Raw genomic sequence first — 19,628 nt, 5'->3', positions numbered from 1 at the left:
TATCATAAATGGGTGTTGAATTTTGTCAAAAGCTTTTTCTGCATCTATTGAGATGATCATATGGTTTTTATTCTTCAATTTGTTAATATGGTGTATCCTATTGATTGATTTGCGTATATTGAAGAATCCTTGCATCCCTGGGATAAATCCCACTTGATCGTGCTGTATGATCCTTTTAATGTGTTGTTGGATTCTGTTTGCCAGTATTTTGTTGAGGATTTTTGCATCTATATTCATCAGTGATATTGGTCTGTAATTTTCTTTTTTTGTAGTGTCTTTGTCTGGTTTTGGTATCAGGGTGATGGTGGCCTCACAGAATGAGTTTGGGAGTGTTCCTTCCTCTGCAATTTTTTGGAAGAGTTTGAGAAGGATAGGTGTTAGCTCTTCTCTAAATGTTTGATAGAATTCACCTGTGAAGCCATCTGGTCCTGGACTTTTGTTTGTTGGAAGATTTTTAATCACAGTTTCAATTTCATTACTTGTGATTGGTCTGTTCATATTTTCTGTTTCTTCCTGGTTCAGTCTTGGAAGGTTATACCTTTCTAAGAATTTGTCCATTTCTTCCAGGTTGTCCATTTTATTGGCATAAAGTTGCTTGTAGTAGTCTCTTAGGATGCTTTGTATTTCTGTGGTGTCTGTTGTAACTTCTCCTTTTTCATTTCTAATTTTATTGATTTGAGTCCTTTCCCTCTTTTTCTTGATGAGTCTGGCTAATGGTTTATCAATTTTGTTTATCTTCTCAAAGAACCAGCTTTTAGTTTTATTGATCTTTGCTATTGTTTTCTTTGTTTCTATTTCATTTATTTCCGCTCTGATCTTTATGATTTCTTTCCTTCTGCTAACTTTGGGTTTTGTTTGTTCTTCTTTCTCTAGTTTCTTTAGGTGTAAGGTTAGATTGTTTACTTGAGATGTTTCTTGTTTCTTGAGGTAGGCTTGTATAGCTATAAACTCCCCTCTTAGATCTGCTTTTGCTGCCTCCCATAGGTTTTGGGTTGTCGTGTTTTCATTGTCATTTGTCTCTAGGTATTTTTTTATTTCCTCTTTGATTTCTTCAGTGATCTCTTGGTTATTTAGTAATGTATTGTTTAGTCTCCGTGTGTTTGTGTTTTTTACGTTTTTTTCCCTGTAATTGATTTCTAATCTCATAGCGTTGTGGTCAGAAAAGATGATTCATATGATTTCAATTTTCTTAAATTTACTGAGGCTTGATTTGTGACCCAAGATGTGATCTATCCTGGAGAATGTTCCGTGCGCACTTGAGAAGAACGTGTAATCTGCTGTTTTTGGATGGAATGTCCTATAAATATCAATTAAATCTATCTGGTCTGTTGTGTCATTTAAAGCTTCTGTTTCCTTATTTATTTTCATTTTGGATGATCTGTCCATTGGTGTAAGTGAGGTGTTAAAGTCCCCCACTATGATTGTGTTACTGTCAATTTCCTCTTTTATAGCTGTTAGCAGTTGCCTTATGTATTGAGGTGCTCCTATGTTGGGTGCATACATATTTATAATTGTAATATCTTCTTCTTGGATTGATCCCTTGATCATTACATAGTGTCCTTCCTTGCCTCTTGTAACATTCTGTATTTTAAAGTCTATTTTATCTGATATGAGTATAGCTACTCCAGCTTTCTTTTGATTTCCATTTGCATGGAATATCTTTTTCCATCCCCTCACTTTCAGTCTGTATGTGTCCCTAGGTCTAAAGTGGGTCTCTTGTAGACAGCATATATATGGGTCTTGTTTTTGTATCTATTCAGCAAGCCTGTGTCTTTTGGTTGGAGCATTTAATCCATTCACGTTTAAGGTAATTATCGCTATGTATGTTCCTATGAACATTTTCTTAATTGTTTTGGGTTTGTTTTTGTAGGTCCTTTTCTTTTCTTGTGTTTCCCACTTAGAGAAGTTCCTTTAGCATTTGTTGTAGAGCTGGTTTGGTGGTGCTGAATTCTCTTAGCTTTTGCTTGTTTGTAAAGCTTTTGATTTATTTCTCCATCAAATCTAAACGAGATCCTTGCAGGGTAGAGTAATCTTGGTTGTAGGTTCTTCCCTTTCATCACTTTAAGTATATCATGCCACTCCCTTCTGGCTTGCAGAGTTTCTGCTGAGAAATCAGCTGTTAACCTTATGGGAGTTCCCTTGTATGTTATTTGTTGTTTTTCCCTTGCTGCTTTCAATAATTTTTCTTTGTCTTTAATTTTTGCCACTTTGATTACTATGTGTCTCGGCGTGTTTCTTCTTGGGTTTATCCTGTATGGGACTCTCTGTGCTTCCTGGACTTGGGTGGCTATTTCCTTTCCCACGTTAGGGAAGTTTTTTACTAAAATGTCTTCAAATATTTTCTCGGGTCCTTTCTCTCTTTCTTCTCCTTCTGGGACCCCTATAATGCGAATGTTGTTGCGTTTAATGTTGTCCCAGAGGTCTCTTAGGGTGTCTTCATTTCTTTTCATTCTTGTTTCTTTAGTCTGTTCCGCAGCAGTGAATGCCACCATTCTGTCTTCCAAGTCACTTATCCGTTCTTCTGCCTCAGTTATTCTGCTATTGATTCCTTCTAGTGTAGTTTTCATTTCAGTTATTGTATTGGTCATCTCTGTTTGTTTGTTCTTTATTTCTTCTAGGTCTTTGTTAATCATTTCTTGCATCTTCTCAATCTTTGCCTCCATTCTTATTCCGAGGTCCTGGATCATCTTCACTATCATTATTCTGAATTCTTTTTCTGGAAGGTTGCGTATCTCCACTTCATTTAGTTGTTTTTCTGGGCTTTTTTCTTGCTCCTTCATCTGGTATATAGCCCTCTGCCTTTTCATCTTGTCTATCTTTCTGTAAATGTGGTTTTTGGTCCACAGGCTGCAGGATTGTAGTTCTTGCTTCTGCTGTCTGCCCTCTGGTGGTTGAGCTCTAATATTTTATTAATTACTTCAAAATACTTTACTGTTCTAATGACACCAAATAAAAGCAAGAGTGTTATAGGCAAAATTATTACCCTAAAAGACTTCTATAATTATTATAACCTCATCTGTTACATTTTAGTAAGAATACATAAAGATTACAGTAGGCTTTACCATTGCTTTGAAAGGAAGAAAATCAACTGATTTCTTTTTGATTCAATATTGAAAAATGCTATGAGACAAGTATTATTTCAAACCACACAGTGATTGAAAATTTCAGTTAAGTCAAAATTTTACTTTCATTATATACCAAAACCAGAACATTTACATTTCTGACTGACAGAATCACCTCCACTGTGGAATACAGAAAATAATTAGAATGGTGAAATAAAAAAGAAAAAGATTTTTAAGCTGAGAGTGGGAAACTCACCTGGAATGTCCTAAAGTGCTTCCTAAATATAAGATTCAACAACTCCCTAATTGAGAAGTTACCAATCCACAGAGACAGCACGACTGGTGAATAGAACTGGATTTAAAAAACTGATTTAAAATGAGGTTATCCAACTGATTATTAAATGCCAGCAGAATGAGGTTATCCAACTGATTATTAAATGTCCGAAGAAGACACAGAATGGAGCAAAGCTATGACCTCTTGGGCCTACACCTAAGCACACCAGCTGTTCTACCTAAAGAAACTAAAAGGTCATATAATATAACTGAGAACCTTTCCTCCGGAGTTGAGAAGGGCTGGGGAACAATTAAAAGACAAAAGTACTCAGGACAACTAAAAATTGAACACTCTTAATTCCCTACTAATCTTACATACAGAGCAACAGAGGCTGAGCTTAAGTACCTTTCACACTAAGTACTCTGGGACAGGAAAAGATGAGTGAATATAGGCCCCACTTATCAGGAGCTTGTTGGTTTGATTTGGGATGTCTTAATCATTCTCTTAGCCTGAATGCAATATAGAGGGATTCCTATGGCAGTTCGTACTTTTACATGAGTAGGATAATAAACAATGTATGATTTTTCTGGCAAGACAGCTTATGCTAACACTGATTCTTATCCTTTTGCTAAAAGATTATAGTTTCAGTTACTGTGATAAATCTTAATGTCTGTCCACTGTTACCACAAAATCATATAAATTGAAGTGCACATCTGTTAAACAGAGAGAGACAAAAAATTACACTTGGGGACAATAATACCTCCTATCTTCCCCCAGAACAAGCCAAAGATAGTGGTGTGTCCTTGGTTCTTTCTGACCGGGCTTCAATGTCTGCATCATTGTCCAGCGATATTTCCACAACACCAACATGACCAGCTGTAGCAGCCAAGATGAGCAGAGTAAAACCTGGAGTAAAATAAAGATCTTCTTAGCTAAGCAAAGGAACCATGCTGTTTTCCATCAAAACAGGGCTACAAGTAGTATTTCGTCACAGAACACAAATAATTCAGAAGAAAAGTTAACAAAAGTAGGCCTTACCTTTCTTGTCTCTGTGCTCAATACTAGCTCCTCTCTCTAGCAATGTCTGTACCAGTTCCTCATGACCACCAGCACAGGCAAGCGTTAGTGCCATGTCATGATTATTCTCAGTCTGTAAAAAATTGATTAGCTCATTAGACAATTAAAAATGTTAACATCAATTACATAATATGTACATATACCAAATACACACACACACACACACACACACACACACACACACACACATATATACCATTCTACTATATCAAACATTTGGATAGTAAGTTTCTTTTTTTTTCCCACTAATGGTCAACTTGTGATTTTTTTAAAGACTACAAATAATATTTGAACTTAATGGGCAATTCTTAAAGCAAGCAAGAAGAAAAAAAAGTATGATTTTCAACATATGCTGTTTTCAACTACATGCTTTAAGAAATACTACTGTGGACTCACTTTCCCTTCTACCCATAATTGGAGTAGCATAGACAAGATTTATCTTCCTATCCCAAACGACAAAAAAAAGACAAACTATTTGAAATGATGTTAGTTAGACAGGCAACACATGACAGTGATCACTGAGGACAGAAATGATTAACTTATTGTATTGCCTGGAGAGTTTCCAGGCTAAAGTGCAGGAAGAGGGTACCCAAACAGAGCCTGGCATTCTCCCTGAGTTGAAAAGAGAGTTTGGAGAAGTGAAGGTGGCTAGAATTCATGGGGCAGACTACTGGAGAGGAAGGCACTACATACAGAGAGTACTCCAGAGATCTGCAGAGGGCTCCCCTTGAGTCTTCAGCTGAGTTCTGATCAACACACGGGCATAAGAAAAAATTACTGGAGGCCAGGGAAAGACTACCAGAAGGGACTGAACAACACCTAGAGCTTACACAGAACTGGGAATAGTTTGGTTCCCACAGCCAGAGCAGAAAGACCCTCAAAACACACAGAATATCAAGAAAAATCCTCAGCCATTAGGCCAAATTAGCTACTCTGGACCCATCTAACAAAGCTGAAAAACAAGGCTTGAAATGAAAAAATTACTTCCCAGTAACTTAACTGCATTCGAGGAACAAAGCCCCTAAAAATTTAAAGGAACAAAAAAATATAATATACAATGTATTTTGAAAGACAAACACAATTATAATTGAGACATGACACTGTTTATATACAGTTTACTTCTGACTTATGCCAGTGATAGTGACCAATGATAGATTTAACCAGTGGTCACACTCTATCATAGTTTAAATACTTATTTAGTGAACTAAGTCCTCATGCTTTTAGTACTCTAAGCTTGTGCTATACCAGAAAGGTAACTACTAGCTACATGTGGCTATTAGTACTTGAAATATGGCTAGTGTGACTGAGGAACTAAATTTTAAATTTTATTTACTTTTAATTAATTTAAATTTAAAATGTGATACTCGATTTGGTTATTGGAAACCTTTTCTGTATGTCTGGAGCAAACTGAGTAATGAAATCTACTTTTTAGCCATACATTTAATCAAATCTAAATGCAAAACAAATATTTCCAATGAAGTCCAAGTTGAGATATATTTTAAACAGGGTGGCAAACCATCTGGATTTGCCCAGGATGGAAGGGATTACTGGGATGAGAGACTTTTGGTGCTAGAGTCAGGAAAGTCCTGGGAAAACCAGGATGATCTGACCACTCTAACCTGTAAGTGTAACATACACACTGAATTTTGAAGACTTTTAGTATGAAATAAAAATGAGAAATACCTTAGTAACTTTTTAGTTTTGATTACATGTTTAAACAATATTATGGATATATTAGGTTAAATAAAATATTCTTTAAATGAATTCCTATTTCTTTTTGCTTTTTATTAAAATAAATTTATTTATTTATTATGGCTGCGTTGGGTCTTCATCACTGTGTGCGGGATTTCTCTAGTTGCGGTGAGCAGGGGCTACTCTTCGTTGCTGTGCGCGGGCTTCTCATTGCGGTGGCTTCTCTTGTTGCAGAGCACGGGCTCTAGGCACGCGGGCTTCAGCAGTTGTGGTGCATCGGCTCAGTAGTTGTGACTCGCGGGCTCTAGAGCACAGGCTCAGTTGTTGCGGCACACGGGCTTCGATGCTCCGCGGCATGTGGGATCTTCCCGGACCAGGGGTCGAACCTGTGTCTCCTGCATTGGCAGGCGGATTCTTAACCACTGAGCCACCAGGGAAGTCCCTCTTTTTGCTTTTTTTAATGTGGCTACCAGAAAACATAAAATTGTATGAGTCTTGTATTATTTTTTTATTGCATAGCTCTGTCTAAGCCATCTTCCCGCTTTTACATATTCACCTCTATTACAGCATTTATCACCAATCTTCCTTATGTTAATATTATTTACGTGTCTATCACCCTCAGGGGACTATAAATTCCTGGAAGGTAATGAACATGTCTTATTTATGTTTGCATTCTCTACCTATTAGTGATGTCTTGCCTAGGAAACAATAAATGATAGTTAAGTTGGATGAATGACAGTAGCTGTAAGGATCATAGAATAAAAGGCTATCACTAATAAAACAAAGGATTACATATATGAAATATATATTTACTGTGTTATATAATATTATAAGGAAGGAATTATTACGTCTGATTTCAGAGAAAAGGAGACAAAGGTCAGAGAAATAACCTTCCGATGGTCACACATGCTAACAACTGGTAAAGACTGGTGTCAAAAAAAACCAAGAGGATCATGGATAACAAAATGCTGCTTACCCTCTTACATCAGAGAGCAGCCCTAAGGCACAGCTGACTGCGGTGAACAGAATGCTAAGTCTGTCTGTATTATGTGCGCTCCATGGTAGCGTATAGACAATCAGTAGAAGAGTCATCTTTATGATGAAGAGTCAACTTTATGATGAAGTTCATGAGGTTTCTAGAAGTCTTCTAGGGGTTAGAGAGTAATTTAGGAAACTGGTGCCAATCGTAATAGAGAATGAAGAGACAAACAAAACTTGGCAAAGGTAAGCATGGAAAATTTTAGAGGATCAGTAAAATTTGGGTTTTGTCCACATTATAAAACATCAATTCAGGGGGCTTCCCTGGTGGCGCAGTGGTTGAGAATCTGCCTGCTAATGCAGGGGACACGGGTTCGAGCCCTGGTCTGGGAAGATCCCACATGCCACGGAGCAACTAGGCCCGTGAGCCACAACTACTGAGCCTGCGCGTCTGGAGCCTGTGCTCCGCAATAAGAGAGGCCGCGATCGTGAGAGGCCCGTGCACCGCGATGAAGAGTGGCCCCCACTCGCCGCAACTAGAAGCCCTCACACAGAAACGAAGACCCAACACAGCATAAATAAATAAATAAATAAGGTAACTTACCATTTAAAAAAAAAAATCAACTCAATTGGCATTTATTAAGCACCTTTTATATTCAAAGTACTCTGCTAGATACTCTAGGGCTGACAAAGATAAGTAAATATAGTCTCTGCTCACTAGGAGTTTACAGGTTACTGTACAGGGCAAATTTAGGTTGAAGCAAAGAGAGAAATACGAACAATGTGAGAGTTGAAGGAAAAGATATTTAAAGCTGAAGAAGAGGGAGAGGTTAGTCAAATTCCCTGGGCAACTTGAAAGTAGGTAACTACACTATATTTCTGCATTAAGGTGAAATTAAAGCAACTAATATTTTACAACAATCTTTTTAAGACAATAATGAAAGAATTTAAAGATTCTGAAGTGAGACTTTCACCGCCCCCTGCCCAAATACATACTACACATTCCCACAATGGTAAGAAATATCCTGATTTGCAATGTATCAAGAAACAATTTAACTGAAGTAGGAGTTTGGGTTAAAACTCACTACTGATAAGATACAGGTAGTTTTGAATTAAAGAAAACAGGTGTTTTGAATATTTCTAATCAAGGAAATGAAATGTAGGTGATGACTTTCTAGAAGGCAAAGTAACACTAAAGTTATGTTATTATACTGGTTAGCAAGTCACATTCTTGGTCATATATCTGAGAGAAACCTGGAAAGGAAAAAGATGCCCAGAGCTTTGTTAAGAGCTTTCCAGGTTTATATTTTAAAGAAAATTTCCATTTAGCTCACAATATCATAAAATATATCATTCTGTATCATAACATGTTATGATGATTCAGGCTTATAAAAAATGATAAAATTATATTCAATGTAAAAATATTCTGTAAATTACCAGTATGACTATTCAATTTTACAAGATAAAAACAACAAGCAAGAATCATAAGACAAATGCAATATTAAAGGAAAAGGCAACTTTTAATGAGCTAGAATATAAGTGAAAAAAAAATCTGAACTATAAAAAAGGAAGTATATCTATTAATTTCATTTAAAGTAATTAAATAAATTATTTTGAAAACTATTAGGATTTAAAGGGCTGAATATTTTTAGACCTCCATAGTCCCAAATATCTCATTCTCTAACCATGTTAGGGGTCATATATAACATTAAAAAGGATGGCACTTTAGGGCATTCAATAAATGAGAAAAATCAGTAAGACAGTAAATAACCTATTTAAAACACTTCATATAAACAAGTAGAATGAATGCATTTTAAAGTAGAATGCTTTAATGGCAGAGTATTTCATATTACTATTATGAGTTAAATGAGTTTTTTCCTGGTCTCCTTAATTTCTCATTAAATCGTGGTGAAACTGTTTTCCACGTTGCAAAAACAGAAGAAAAGAGAAATACCAATGATATTTATACCATTAAAGGTAAAACATAATTTTACATATTCTACAATTTCAGTCTTGATATGTAGGTTAAATTTAACATCTACCTTCTTTAAAAGATAATGGAGGGCTTCCCTGGTGGTACAGTGGTTGAGAATCCGCCTGCCAATGCAGGGGACACGGGTTCGAGCCCTGGTCTGGGAAGATTCCCACATGCTGTGGAGCAGCTAGGCCCGTGAGCCACAACTACTGAGCCTGCGCGTCTGGAGCCTGTGCTCCGCAACAACAGAGGCCGCGACAGTGAGAGGCCCGCGCACCGCGATGAAGAGTGGCCCCCGCTTGCCGCAACTAGAGAAAAGCCCTCTCACAGAAACGAAGACCCAACACGGCCAAAAATAAATAGATAAATAAATTAATTTAAAAAAGAAAAGATGACTACTATCTTTAAAAAAAAAAAAGATAATGGATACATGTTAATTATTAAAAACAGGAAAAAAAGGCAAAATTACATGAGGAGGTATTTATTTTTCTCATTTTTGAGATGTGCTAGAATAAGTTACTCCAAGTTCAAGGAAAGCCTTTAGAAATTTGAGAATAAAATGTCAAGCAGTTCAGAACTAGAACACAAGTTCAGTTCATGCCAGAACACAGGTTTTAGAACCTATGAACAGAACAACTAATTCTTTCTCACTTTTAGTGGCTAGTAGAGTTAATAAAAAGTTCACACTATAAAATACAGAAAATATTTAATTAATTCAGGGGATTCAACTCTAACCTTCAACCAGATTTATTGTTTCATATAAAACCACAGTTCTCAAAAATCTATATGTGATTCCTAATTTCCATATCTAGAGTACCCAGGTATAAGTTGTATTACACCACTCAAGCAAAATAAAAATAGAGATTAGAGCTATGTTATCAGAATGTATAGTAAAACAGTCCCAAATAATTACTTCAAATTATCATTTATTGATGTTTCCTAAAATAAATTTTGGTAACAGCACAGTGTGTAGTATTAATCTTAAAAGTTTTGATAGTATCCAGACAAACTTAATTCAATAAAACCATTACATGAGAGGGGGAGAGCCTGTGGCACACAAACCAAGGCTGATTTCTAGTTATAGAACATAAGATTTGAGGAATGTTATAAAGAATGCAAACTCTTATCGTCAGCATTCTTTAAGGGCCAGAAATTACACATATGATTCCAGCTAATCCTTGTTTAAAATATTAGTTCCCTACTATAATGATCAACTAAAGGACCATTTTTCAAGAATCATTAGCATTTTAAAAAAAAGACTTACACACTGAGGCATTAAAAAATCACACTTCTTTTGTTCTTCCTTAAGTTAAGATTTGCGGTAAATATGCCGTATGGCCAAGGAAATATGCTAAACAGATGTAAAGATTAAACACACATGACCCTTTGCTATCTAGGCAGACCCATTTTCTCGATTTTAGACCCAGAGTCTTTTTTTCGTTTGTTTGAAAGCTGGCTCCACTAAAAACTGGCTGTTAGGCAAGGCCTCTTTCCTTACCTGTAAAATGGTAATAGTAACAGTACCTACTTCATGGGATTGTTACAGAGATTAAGTTAAAGAAGTAAGTATCTGTAAAGAGTTAAGAATGTACATGTTAAGTTTTGTTAAATAAACAAATGAAAGATCCAATTATTAGAGGATTTTTAATCTTTCAAAATAGAGGAAGAATCTTAGTATGAACTTTTTCATCATATCACCTGTCTGTAATGGCACAGTATTGTCACACATAAACCAAAATATCCATTATGTAAAATCTCATGGAATTTGTATTGAGAATCTAGAAAAAACTTCAGGTGGATGAAGCATAAAAGAATCTTTGTATTTATCACTTTAAGTACCTTCTTGGTATCATAAAAACTAGTAAGTTAAAAAAACTAACACTGAAGGTTAAAGAAAAAATGGTGAACAATTATTTCCAAATAATTATTTTGTATTATGTGTTCCAAAACAGGAAATTTCTAATTTCTAACTATGCAATTATGGTAAACTCCATGAAAAGTATTGTAACTCATATTAGGCTAACCCAACTGAAAAGCCTCAATGTAAAGACTGGATAAAGAAGCAGATTTTTAAGGAGCCATAGTCAAATCTTTTTACATAAGTATGTCTACTACATTTAAAATGTATGTCATTTTTTCAAATTAACTTTTTAAAAGTATTTATATGTAACTTCTCAGAAATTAATTTATGGTTGGTTGAGTGGTATAGTCAGGTAAAATTTCATTATCATGATAATCTCAAATTCAATAAAATCATGATCATACTTGATGGAACCTTTTCTGTAGCTGATTGATTGATTGATTGAATTTTGGCTGCACCGTGCAGCACGCAGGATCATAGTTCCCCAACCAGGGATCGAACCTGCCCCACTGCAGTGAAAGTGCAGAGTCTTAACCACTGGACCACCAGGGAAGTCCCTGTGGCTGTTTTATTTTAAAGCATTAAAAAAAAAAAAGAAAGAAAGAAACCCTTTATATTTTGGTCAAGTTTTACTTTTGCTTATGGATCAATTCTTGATCCCACAAAATTAGAAAATATACTTCTGGTTAAAACATTAACAGACTCAGAGCAAAACAGATTAGAGGAAAATAATGCAAATTCAATAAAAAGTTCAATCCAATTCTATAATGCTATCAATATGAAATGTAGACCATTGTGGTTCACCAAATGAATGTCTAATTTTTTTTATGAGACTAAAAATGAAGCTCTATAGTATGGTATTTGGAAGGGTGCCTTTGAAGTCAAACCAACCTAAGTTTGACTCCCAGCCCCACCATTTCTTAGTTAAATGAAGTGATTGTAAGCCAAATGCTTAATCTCTCTCTTAGCCTGGGTTTCTTCATCAGGAAAATGGGTGTTTAAGAGGAGCTACCTTATCTGTGTACTCTGAAGATAGAATAAAGTTATTCCTTAAAAAAAGCCCCTAACTATTTTAGGTGCTCAAAAAAGTTAGCTCATATAAAATAAGGGAAGCAAGTAAGAACAGAAATGAAATTCCTTTTTCATAGTATTACCAAAAAACATCTTAATGAAAAGGAGGCTTTATTTCAATAGCTTAATAGTACAGGTCCTTAAGGATGCAATAAATAATACAAACACACACACACACACACACACACACACACACACACACAGTCTCTCTCTCTCCCCCCATCCCCCCTCCCTAAAATTGATGCTTATAAAGAAGTGATCATTAATAAAACTGCAAGTTTTATGATGTACACCACCACCCTCACACTAGTCTCTCCATCAGGCATTAATCAAAACACAAAACTAAATAAACTGCAAACATTTCTCAGTCCTGAAGAAAGCCATATACCCTTACCTCATTCAGCAGTCTTCTAAGCTAGGCTGCTTGGCATTTCTTCAGGACAAAACACAAGCTACCTTCTCTTTTCCAACCTCACTTTGCTCTGACATTTCATGGTAAACTAATTCTTTTAAAAAACTTAACAGTGTTATAGAAACAGACACATAGACTTACTACATATTTCAGTCAGCAAGATCAGAATTTTCAAAGACAATATAAATGCAACTGAGTATATATGCTATATAAATGGAATCCAATATGAATTTTAAAACACATCTTCTAATTTAAGTTTAGAAGAAAATACATAATCTTAAATAAGTTCTTTCTTTTTACATCCCTTTTGAAACTAAAGTTTAAGAAAACAAGATAACTTGATGACATCAGAAACCAGATCTTCACAATAATTATCACTAATAATCTGTATTTGGCATTTTATTTCTTTAAATGTGGATTCTAATTTATAACTGTGGCTCAGGTCTTTGCCCAGAGACAAAGCAGTCTAAGATGATTTAAATAACTGATTAATGTTTCTAATGATATCATTCCAGTTAAAAACGATCACTCCTGAGTTTGGAGCTTACCTGTGCATCAGTATCAATGGCAGGGTAGATAGGAAGCATGGCTGAAGGAGAGATGATAGGACTTGGAGTTGGAGTCTGAGGTTGGGAAATGGAAGCAGCGATACTGTGGGTAGGAGTGTTTGACATTGCAGATGCTCCTCCACTGACTGCTGTTGAGCAAAATAACTGTACTTAATGAGGATGAAACGTTGTTAGGTAACAGCAAGAAACAGTTGTCAGAAAATATTTAAATATCTTTAAAAACAAAATATCTACAGGTAGACTGCCATAGCATTAATATCTCATTGTCCTGGTTATTTCTGACACTGGACAACAGACCAAAATTTAAATATATATTGAGAGTAACCCATTTGCTAAACAGTCAACCATATGAAAAACAAATTCCCCTCTTATGGTATATAATCACAAAACCTTAATTCAAAATAACCCTGAAAACAAAAATATTTTTATGAATTAAAATTAAATATATAAGCAAATGGTTACCCATTATATCTTCTTAATCAGAAAAGGAATAAAAGTTAAAATAGTCAAGTTCAGAAGGAGAAAATGTGTCTTTTACCTGCCAATTTCACACCTTATTTTCTAGAACTAATGCAAGTAATATCACTGTTTGGGGATATTCGCTATTGAATATTTAAAATACTTCTTATGCTTTTATTAACTGCGGGGTGGCCCTCAGTATTACAGCATATATATATAAAAATTTGATCCTCACACAGAAACAGTTTCTCACATACAGAATTATACTGAAGGGCATAAAATGCTCACCAATCAATCTAGCAATCACACTGACTTAGGAGGACAAAATTAAAACATTAGGGTAGAAATAAATGTATGCATGCAATCAGCCTTCAAATATAGATTACTGTTAGTTCTTCTAAGTATAATTTTGCCATGATATTATTTTCACCAAAATAAGCAAATTAAGAAGGGGCTAATTAGGTCAGTACTTGAGATGGGAGAATTCCAAAGGTGGTAGCAGTTGAGGGTACTTTATTCCCTCATCAACTCACTTCTGGAGTTGACATGTGAACATCAATCCTTTTTCCCCCCTTATTAAAAATGCTATAGCACTAGAGTCTGGGCATTAATCTTTGAATGATCAACAGTAGTGTGGATGTATGTTACCAACGTAGTTATCAACTACATCAGACAGAAAACAATCATGATTCACAACTGGATCTGAAACCAGGCAAAAGAGGTTATGCTCCTACCAAGAACAAAACTGAAATAGACCTTATCATAACAATTATAAACACAATTGTCAATTAAGAAATCTGTTTTACATGAAATCCTTAGTTCACACACAAACATACACTATACGTTATAGCAACACACATTCTATAATTATACATTTTTAAGTCCACTTAAAAGCCAAAGGAAGAACAAAGGAGGAAACAAAACAAAACAAAACAAAACACACTATTTGAATCCTTAGGGATCCAGATCAATAGAAAAGGGCATGTATTCAACCCTAGTATGTTAATCATCTAATGATCTTGATATTGTTACTCCACGTTGACAGTTTTGTATGTTAAGAAAAAGATCAAGACAATTCAAATGTACACATTCTAGATATAAATTTCAAAACCATATAAAATCTATGGCTCTTAAAATGGGTTCCATATTCTCCTCTGATTAGACTGATTTTCACAAATGAAAATGCTAAACACAAAATTAGCTTCAACAGAATGAACACCAATCTGTCCAAAAAACTGAATTTTATTTCATGATACTGAACAAAAAAATCTAAGCTTTATTGTTAAATGACTAAATTATAATTTATATTTCAATTTGAATAAGTTCTTTTAAAGAACATTATTAGTTTTCTTATTTTTGGTCAAACTGGTTGTTCTTATCACCTCTTCTAGAAGGAGATAGGAAAAATCAATTCCCTCATTTAATTCCCTTGGGGTACCTATGAAATTGGTTTACTAAAACTAAATAGCTGCCTGTCACTCATCCATTCTCTACAATTAAAAGTAGCGATTGTAAATATATAGGTACCTGAAGAAACAATGGTACAGACCAGATCTTTACATGTGGAACTTAATTTTAGGGTTAGATTTCAGAGAGGGAAAACCAGATGCTCAAAGAAGTTTTAACATCAGGTAAGGAAAGAGGGAACTTGACAGCACAGCAAAGGCAAGTTGTTAAGACTGGTTAAATAGGGAACTGATTTTGCTTTGGCTAGTACAGAAAACAAGGAAGATAGAAGATTCTGACCAGCCAAGTACTAGAGAAAAAGAGACTGAATCTTATAAAAGCAGTCTAATAAATGGGGACTAAGGAATAAAGAACAGAGATTATGCTGAAGGAGAGAAGGAAGACTGAGCCTAATGAAGTTGTAAGATATTAAAAAACCCAAAGAAAGAAATGGAAATGGTCATTAGTCAACTGAAATAACAAGTACTACCACAGCAGAAGTTTAAAGGCTGTGGAAGTGAGTGTATATGTGTATGTTTGTGCCCGTACACATGCATGATGCAGGAATGGGTTGCAGGGAGGTAGTTGGATGTTTTTCATCCTGTTCTTTCTTCTGGCCATCTCTCCTCTCCCCATATAAATGAGAATAAACAGGTAAAGTAATTTTATAATATGACAAGTATCTGTCATATTTCCTAAACAGTTATAAGCTTTAAAAGATAATTTTATACGAAAACACCTGGAACACATAGGGAGAATTTAATTGTTTTTGTCTGGTAAACAAATCAACAGAAAAACTACTTTACAAACCTCCAATAATTCTGATCAGCATAAAAATTATACAACTGGCAAATCATTATTGATAACTATGCCCAAGAACATCAGGTAAATTCTGATAGCATATCAAATTTTTTTTTTTTTTTTTAAAGCACCACAGACTAGGAGCATCAGATTTTCAGACATTTTTTATTTTTTATTTTTTATTTTTATTTATTTATTTATGGCTGTGTTGGGTCTTCGTTTCTGTGCGAGGGCTTTCTCTAGTTGCAGCAAGTGGGGGCCACTCTTCATCGCGGTGCACGGGCCTCTCATTATTGCGGCCTCTCTTCTTGCGGAGCACAGGCTCCAGACGCGCAGGCTCAGTAACTGTGGCTCACGGGCCTAGCTGCTCCGTGGCATGTGGGATCTTCCCAGACCAGGTGTCGAACCCGTGTCCCCTGCATTGGTAGGCAGACTCCCAACCACTGCGCCACCAGGGAAGCCCAAAATTTTTTAAATATTCATTGGTATGGAATGTCCATTCTTCATTTAACTGAATAAATAACACTTAATTCTACACATTCTTTGGTAGTTCAATTGACATAATATAAAGAACACCATTATGATCTAGATTAATGGCCATGAAAGTAATATCAAATTTGGCATTTGGAGCTACTGTGCTTCAATTTTCATAAGATAGCTACTGTTTTTAAAATTACATTCCCAATTATTATAACCCACTAATGGTGATTAGTAGTAACTTTCAAATCTATAGGAAAAATGTATACTTCTTAATATAAGAAGCTTTATAGTTCTTACTAACAATTAATAGCATTTTTTCCGATGTAGTTACTGTACCCTCTAAGATTAGCAGACACTTTCATTCCACCTACTATTGTTGAGGTGATACTAAAAGAGGACTGGGAAACTTTAGAGCAATTTCTAAGTACAAAATCTGTCTCATTAGCTGGTTTCTTAGTTTCTGAATGTTAGCTAAATATCTCAACACTATACAATTTCATTTTCTTTTATTCTTTTAAAAGATTAAAGTTAAATTATGTATAATCTCATCATAATATATAGTGCTACTTAAACATAGTTTCAAAATAAGAGAAAATTCAATCAACCTTTAAGTATAGACCAAAGAATTAAAAGGGGGGAAGAGAGCAGATGAAAATTATCAAAATTCACCTATTTACTCCCTTTGTTTTCCCCTGTTCCTTCTTTTTCTGGTTTTTTTTTTCTTTACTTTTTTTTTAAATGAAGAAAATTATTCTTTTCAGTACAGTATTCTTATGGCTTTCAATCCTGTAAAATCTCATTCTACTACTTTGTTACAGAACTCACAAAAACTAAGTACCCAAAACTAGAATCATCAAAACAACCCCTAAAATGTTTCTTTTTGCCAATGAAACTAATTAAAATGGAAAAAAATTTCTCTGCCTACCCATTTAAAGATATATCATTTATGATACTATCAGGGGACCACACCTTCTCATAATACAATTAGAAAGAAACTACACATTAACATTCACAGGGGATAAATCACTGACATACAGTATAATCAAACCTTATTTGGTTTGGTACTTTATTATTGTTGTAAAAGTATTTACGTTTTTTGTTTCTTTTAAATATCCATCAGGTTTGAAGTCTGATCCATTACAATATAAAGTATTTCTGTTCACAAATAAGCTTTCTGATATATCCTACTAGTTTTGCACTTCAACTTCTATCAATTTCCCGGTTTATTGGTGTGAATACACAAGCAAAAAAGCTCAAATTCTATCAGTATTCTGAACTTAAAGGGAAAACACAAAACAAAAACAAACAAAAAAATCAAACATCAACCTGACTACTGAAAAACCTAGATTCCCAGCCTACCCACCTAAATCAGAAAGTTTCAGCCACTTGCATTGAATGAGCTAATCTTTCATTTGACCTGTATCCATCTAAGAACATCTGAGATTGAACTAATATTTCTAAAGATATACATGGTTCAAGAGTCCAGAAATAGTTCTCAAGTTGGGTAACGGCAAAAAATTCTGGCACACTCTTACTCGCCTTAAGCAAATCATATTTGATACCTGCTCATAACAATATAACCCACCTGCCACGATGTCATCCAGCGTGTCATTGAGGGTCTGAGCAGGGCTGGCTACCATTAACCCTTGTTGTGTTTCTGTCAGAATTCCTTGCCCCAGCCCTGCCAACTGTGCTTGGCCCAGTACTGGCTGTCCAACTATCACTCCTTGCAGTTCTGTAAGATTTGCGATGGACCCTGGAGGCAAGGGACTTGCCGCCAGGGGCAAAGCTTGAGGCATGGCCAGAGGCTGGACTGGTGCAAAACCCATCTGAGCAGCAGTTTGCTGTGGTTCATCTTTAAGCAGAACGGGATCCACTTGCTGTAACCGTGCATAGTCTCCCCCGGAAAGCTGTTCTCCAACCCCAACAGGAGTTAGCAGTCCCAGATGTTGGCAAGACTGTTGCTACTGCTGCTGAAGTTGAATTCTTTGAGCTTTAACCTCTAGATACTGCTTTTTTAGCTGCTGCTGAGTTTTCAGTTGTAATTCTCGTTCTACTTTCTGTAGTTCCTCCAAAATCTTTTGTTTCTTCTGAATTTGCTCCTCCCTTGCTTTGTTCAGCTCCTCGATCTTCTCCTTGGTAAGTTGGTCAGCGTGAGCCAGTTCCAAGGACTGCAGCTGTGCATTCTTTTCTATGGCTTCTTTTATCCTCTGTTCCAGTTCTGTTAACTTGCCCTGAGCCTCTTCTACAATGCTCTCTGGAGACTGATTGGTGATGTAACCCTGTACATCCTGGCTGTTTGCTGGCAAATGGCTGCTGGACTTTTGTTTGGAAGCAGCTGTGTGAAAAAGAAGCCCCCTCAGAAGTGCACATGAATGGCATCCTCATTACAGAGTTACTGTTGGGAGGTTTAGTGCCAACAGTTATGCACCAAGTTATTATGTCCATAGAAGGTGAAAATGCACTGTTAAGGAGTTAAAAACAAATCCACCTTCTTTATCATAAATATAAAATGTATGTATTTTATGTGCATAGAGTAATCTTTGGGAAATTAATTTCAGAATTTTAAAAATATCACATGGTTAAAATTAGACAATAGAGGGATGCAGGTTTGTGATATCTAAGTGGTACAATTAAAGTAAAATCTAAGGCTATGTGTAGATAGATACCTCATCTGGTCATAAAGATGTAAAAACTTATCATAAGAACAGAAAAATAATGCTAAATTATTAAGATGTAGGGAAAACTTAAACCTCTAAGTCAAGCTTTTTCTACATTTAATAGTCTGTGCCTTTTAAACACACACACATACACACAAAGAGTACTCAAACCACTGAGAAGTACCAGAAAATTAAAATCCAACTAAAATATATGTCTTTGTTGGGGCCTACCATCTTCAAGACTGATAAAGGTTAAGATAGAAATTCACATATTCACAAAGCTACCTGGCCAGTAGGCAACTGGGATTCAGTTTCCCTGGAAGAAAAGATGCTGAACTATGACAGCCACTGTATCTTCTGACAGCCAGGTGAATAAACATATCTGGCTATCGGTATAGCAATCATTTGCTTGCTATACCAACTGAAAAAGGTGCCAAGGCACCTTTGGTAGTGGTGATTAAAAACAACTGGTGGAAATACTTAGTATTCTTGTTGGTAAAATAATATAGGTAGCCAAAAACCAAAAACTTAAAAACACATTGGTTCCTCAGGTAAAACTTTCTAAAAGGAAAAACTGATTCAAACTGGTAGCTGTAATCTTTTGGGACATAACTTATGAACATGCATGATGTAACTTCCACAGATCAAATATGGACCTCAGAGTTCTAGAGCAACAAACAACCATATCTGAAGTAACCTTGAATTCTTGGTTGAGAAAAGGTATTCCAGATATAAAATCTACATTAAAACCAGTTATTCTAAAATAAAATTTAATTTTGATCTAGCTTATTAATCTTATGCCTCATCTCAC

The 19,628-nt window shown here is 35.4% G+C and overlaps 1 protein-coding gene across 1 annotated transcript in view; it reads right to left on the bottom strand.

Annotated features, from left to right (window-relative positions):
- Window positions 1–19,628, bottom strand: part of LOC309606407 (ankyrin repeat domain-containing protein 17-like) — a 105,999-nt gene that overhangs the window by 38,868 nt on the left and 47,503 nt on the right. Inside the window, 6 exon segments of the mRNA XM_082343440.1 lie at window positions 4,097–4,099; window positions 4,103–4,242; window positions 4,375–4,486; window positions 12,951–13,099; window positions 17,743–18,121; window positions 18,125–18,495. Coding sequence (XP_082199566.1) covers window positions 4,097–4,099; window positions 4,103–4,242; window positions 4,375–4,486; window positions 12,951–13,099; window positions 17,743–18,121; window positions 18,125–18,495 — 1,154 coding nt within the window.

Source organism: Balaenoptera borealis, assembly GCF_965194805.1.
Source record: "Balaenoptera borealis genome assembly, chromosome: 11".
NCBI classification, from domain to species: domain Eukaryota; kingdom Metazoa; phylum Chordata; class Mammalia; order Artiodactyla; family Balaenopteridae; genus Balaenoptera; species Balaenoptera borealis.
This window is presented reverse-complemented; position numbering and strand designations above follow the sequence as displayed.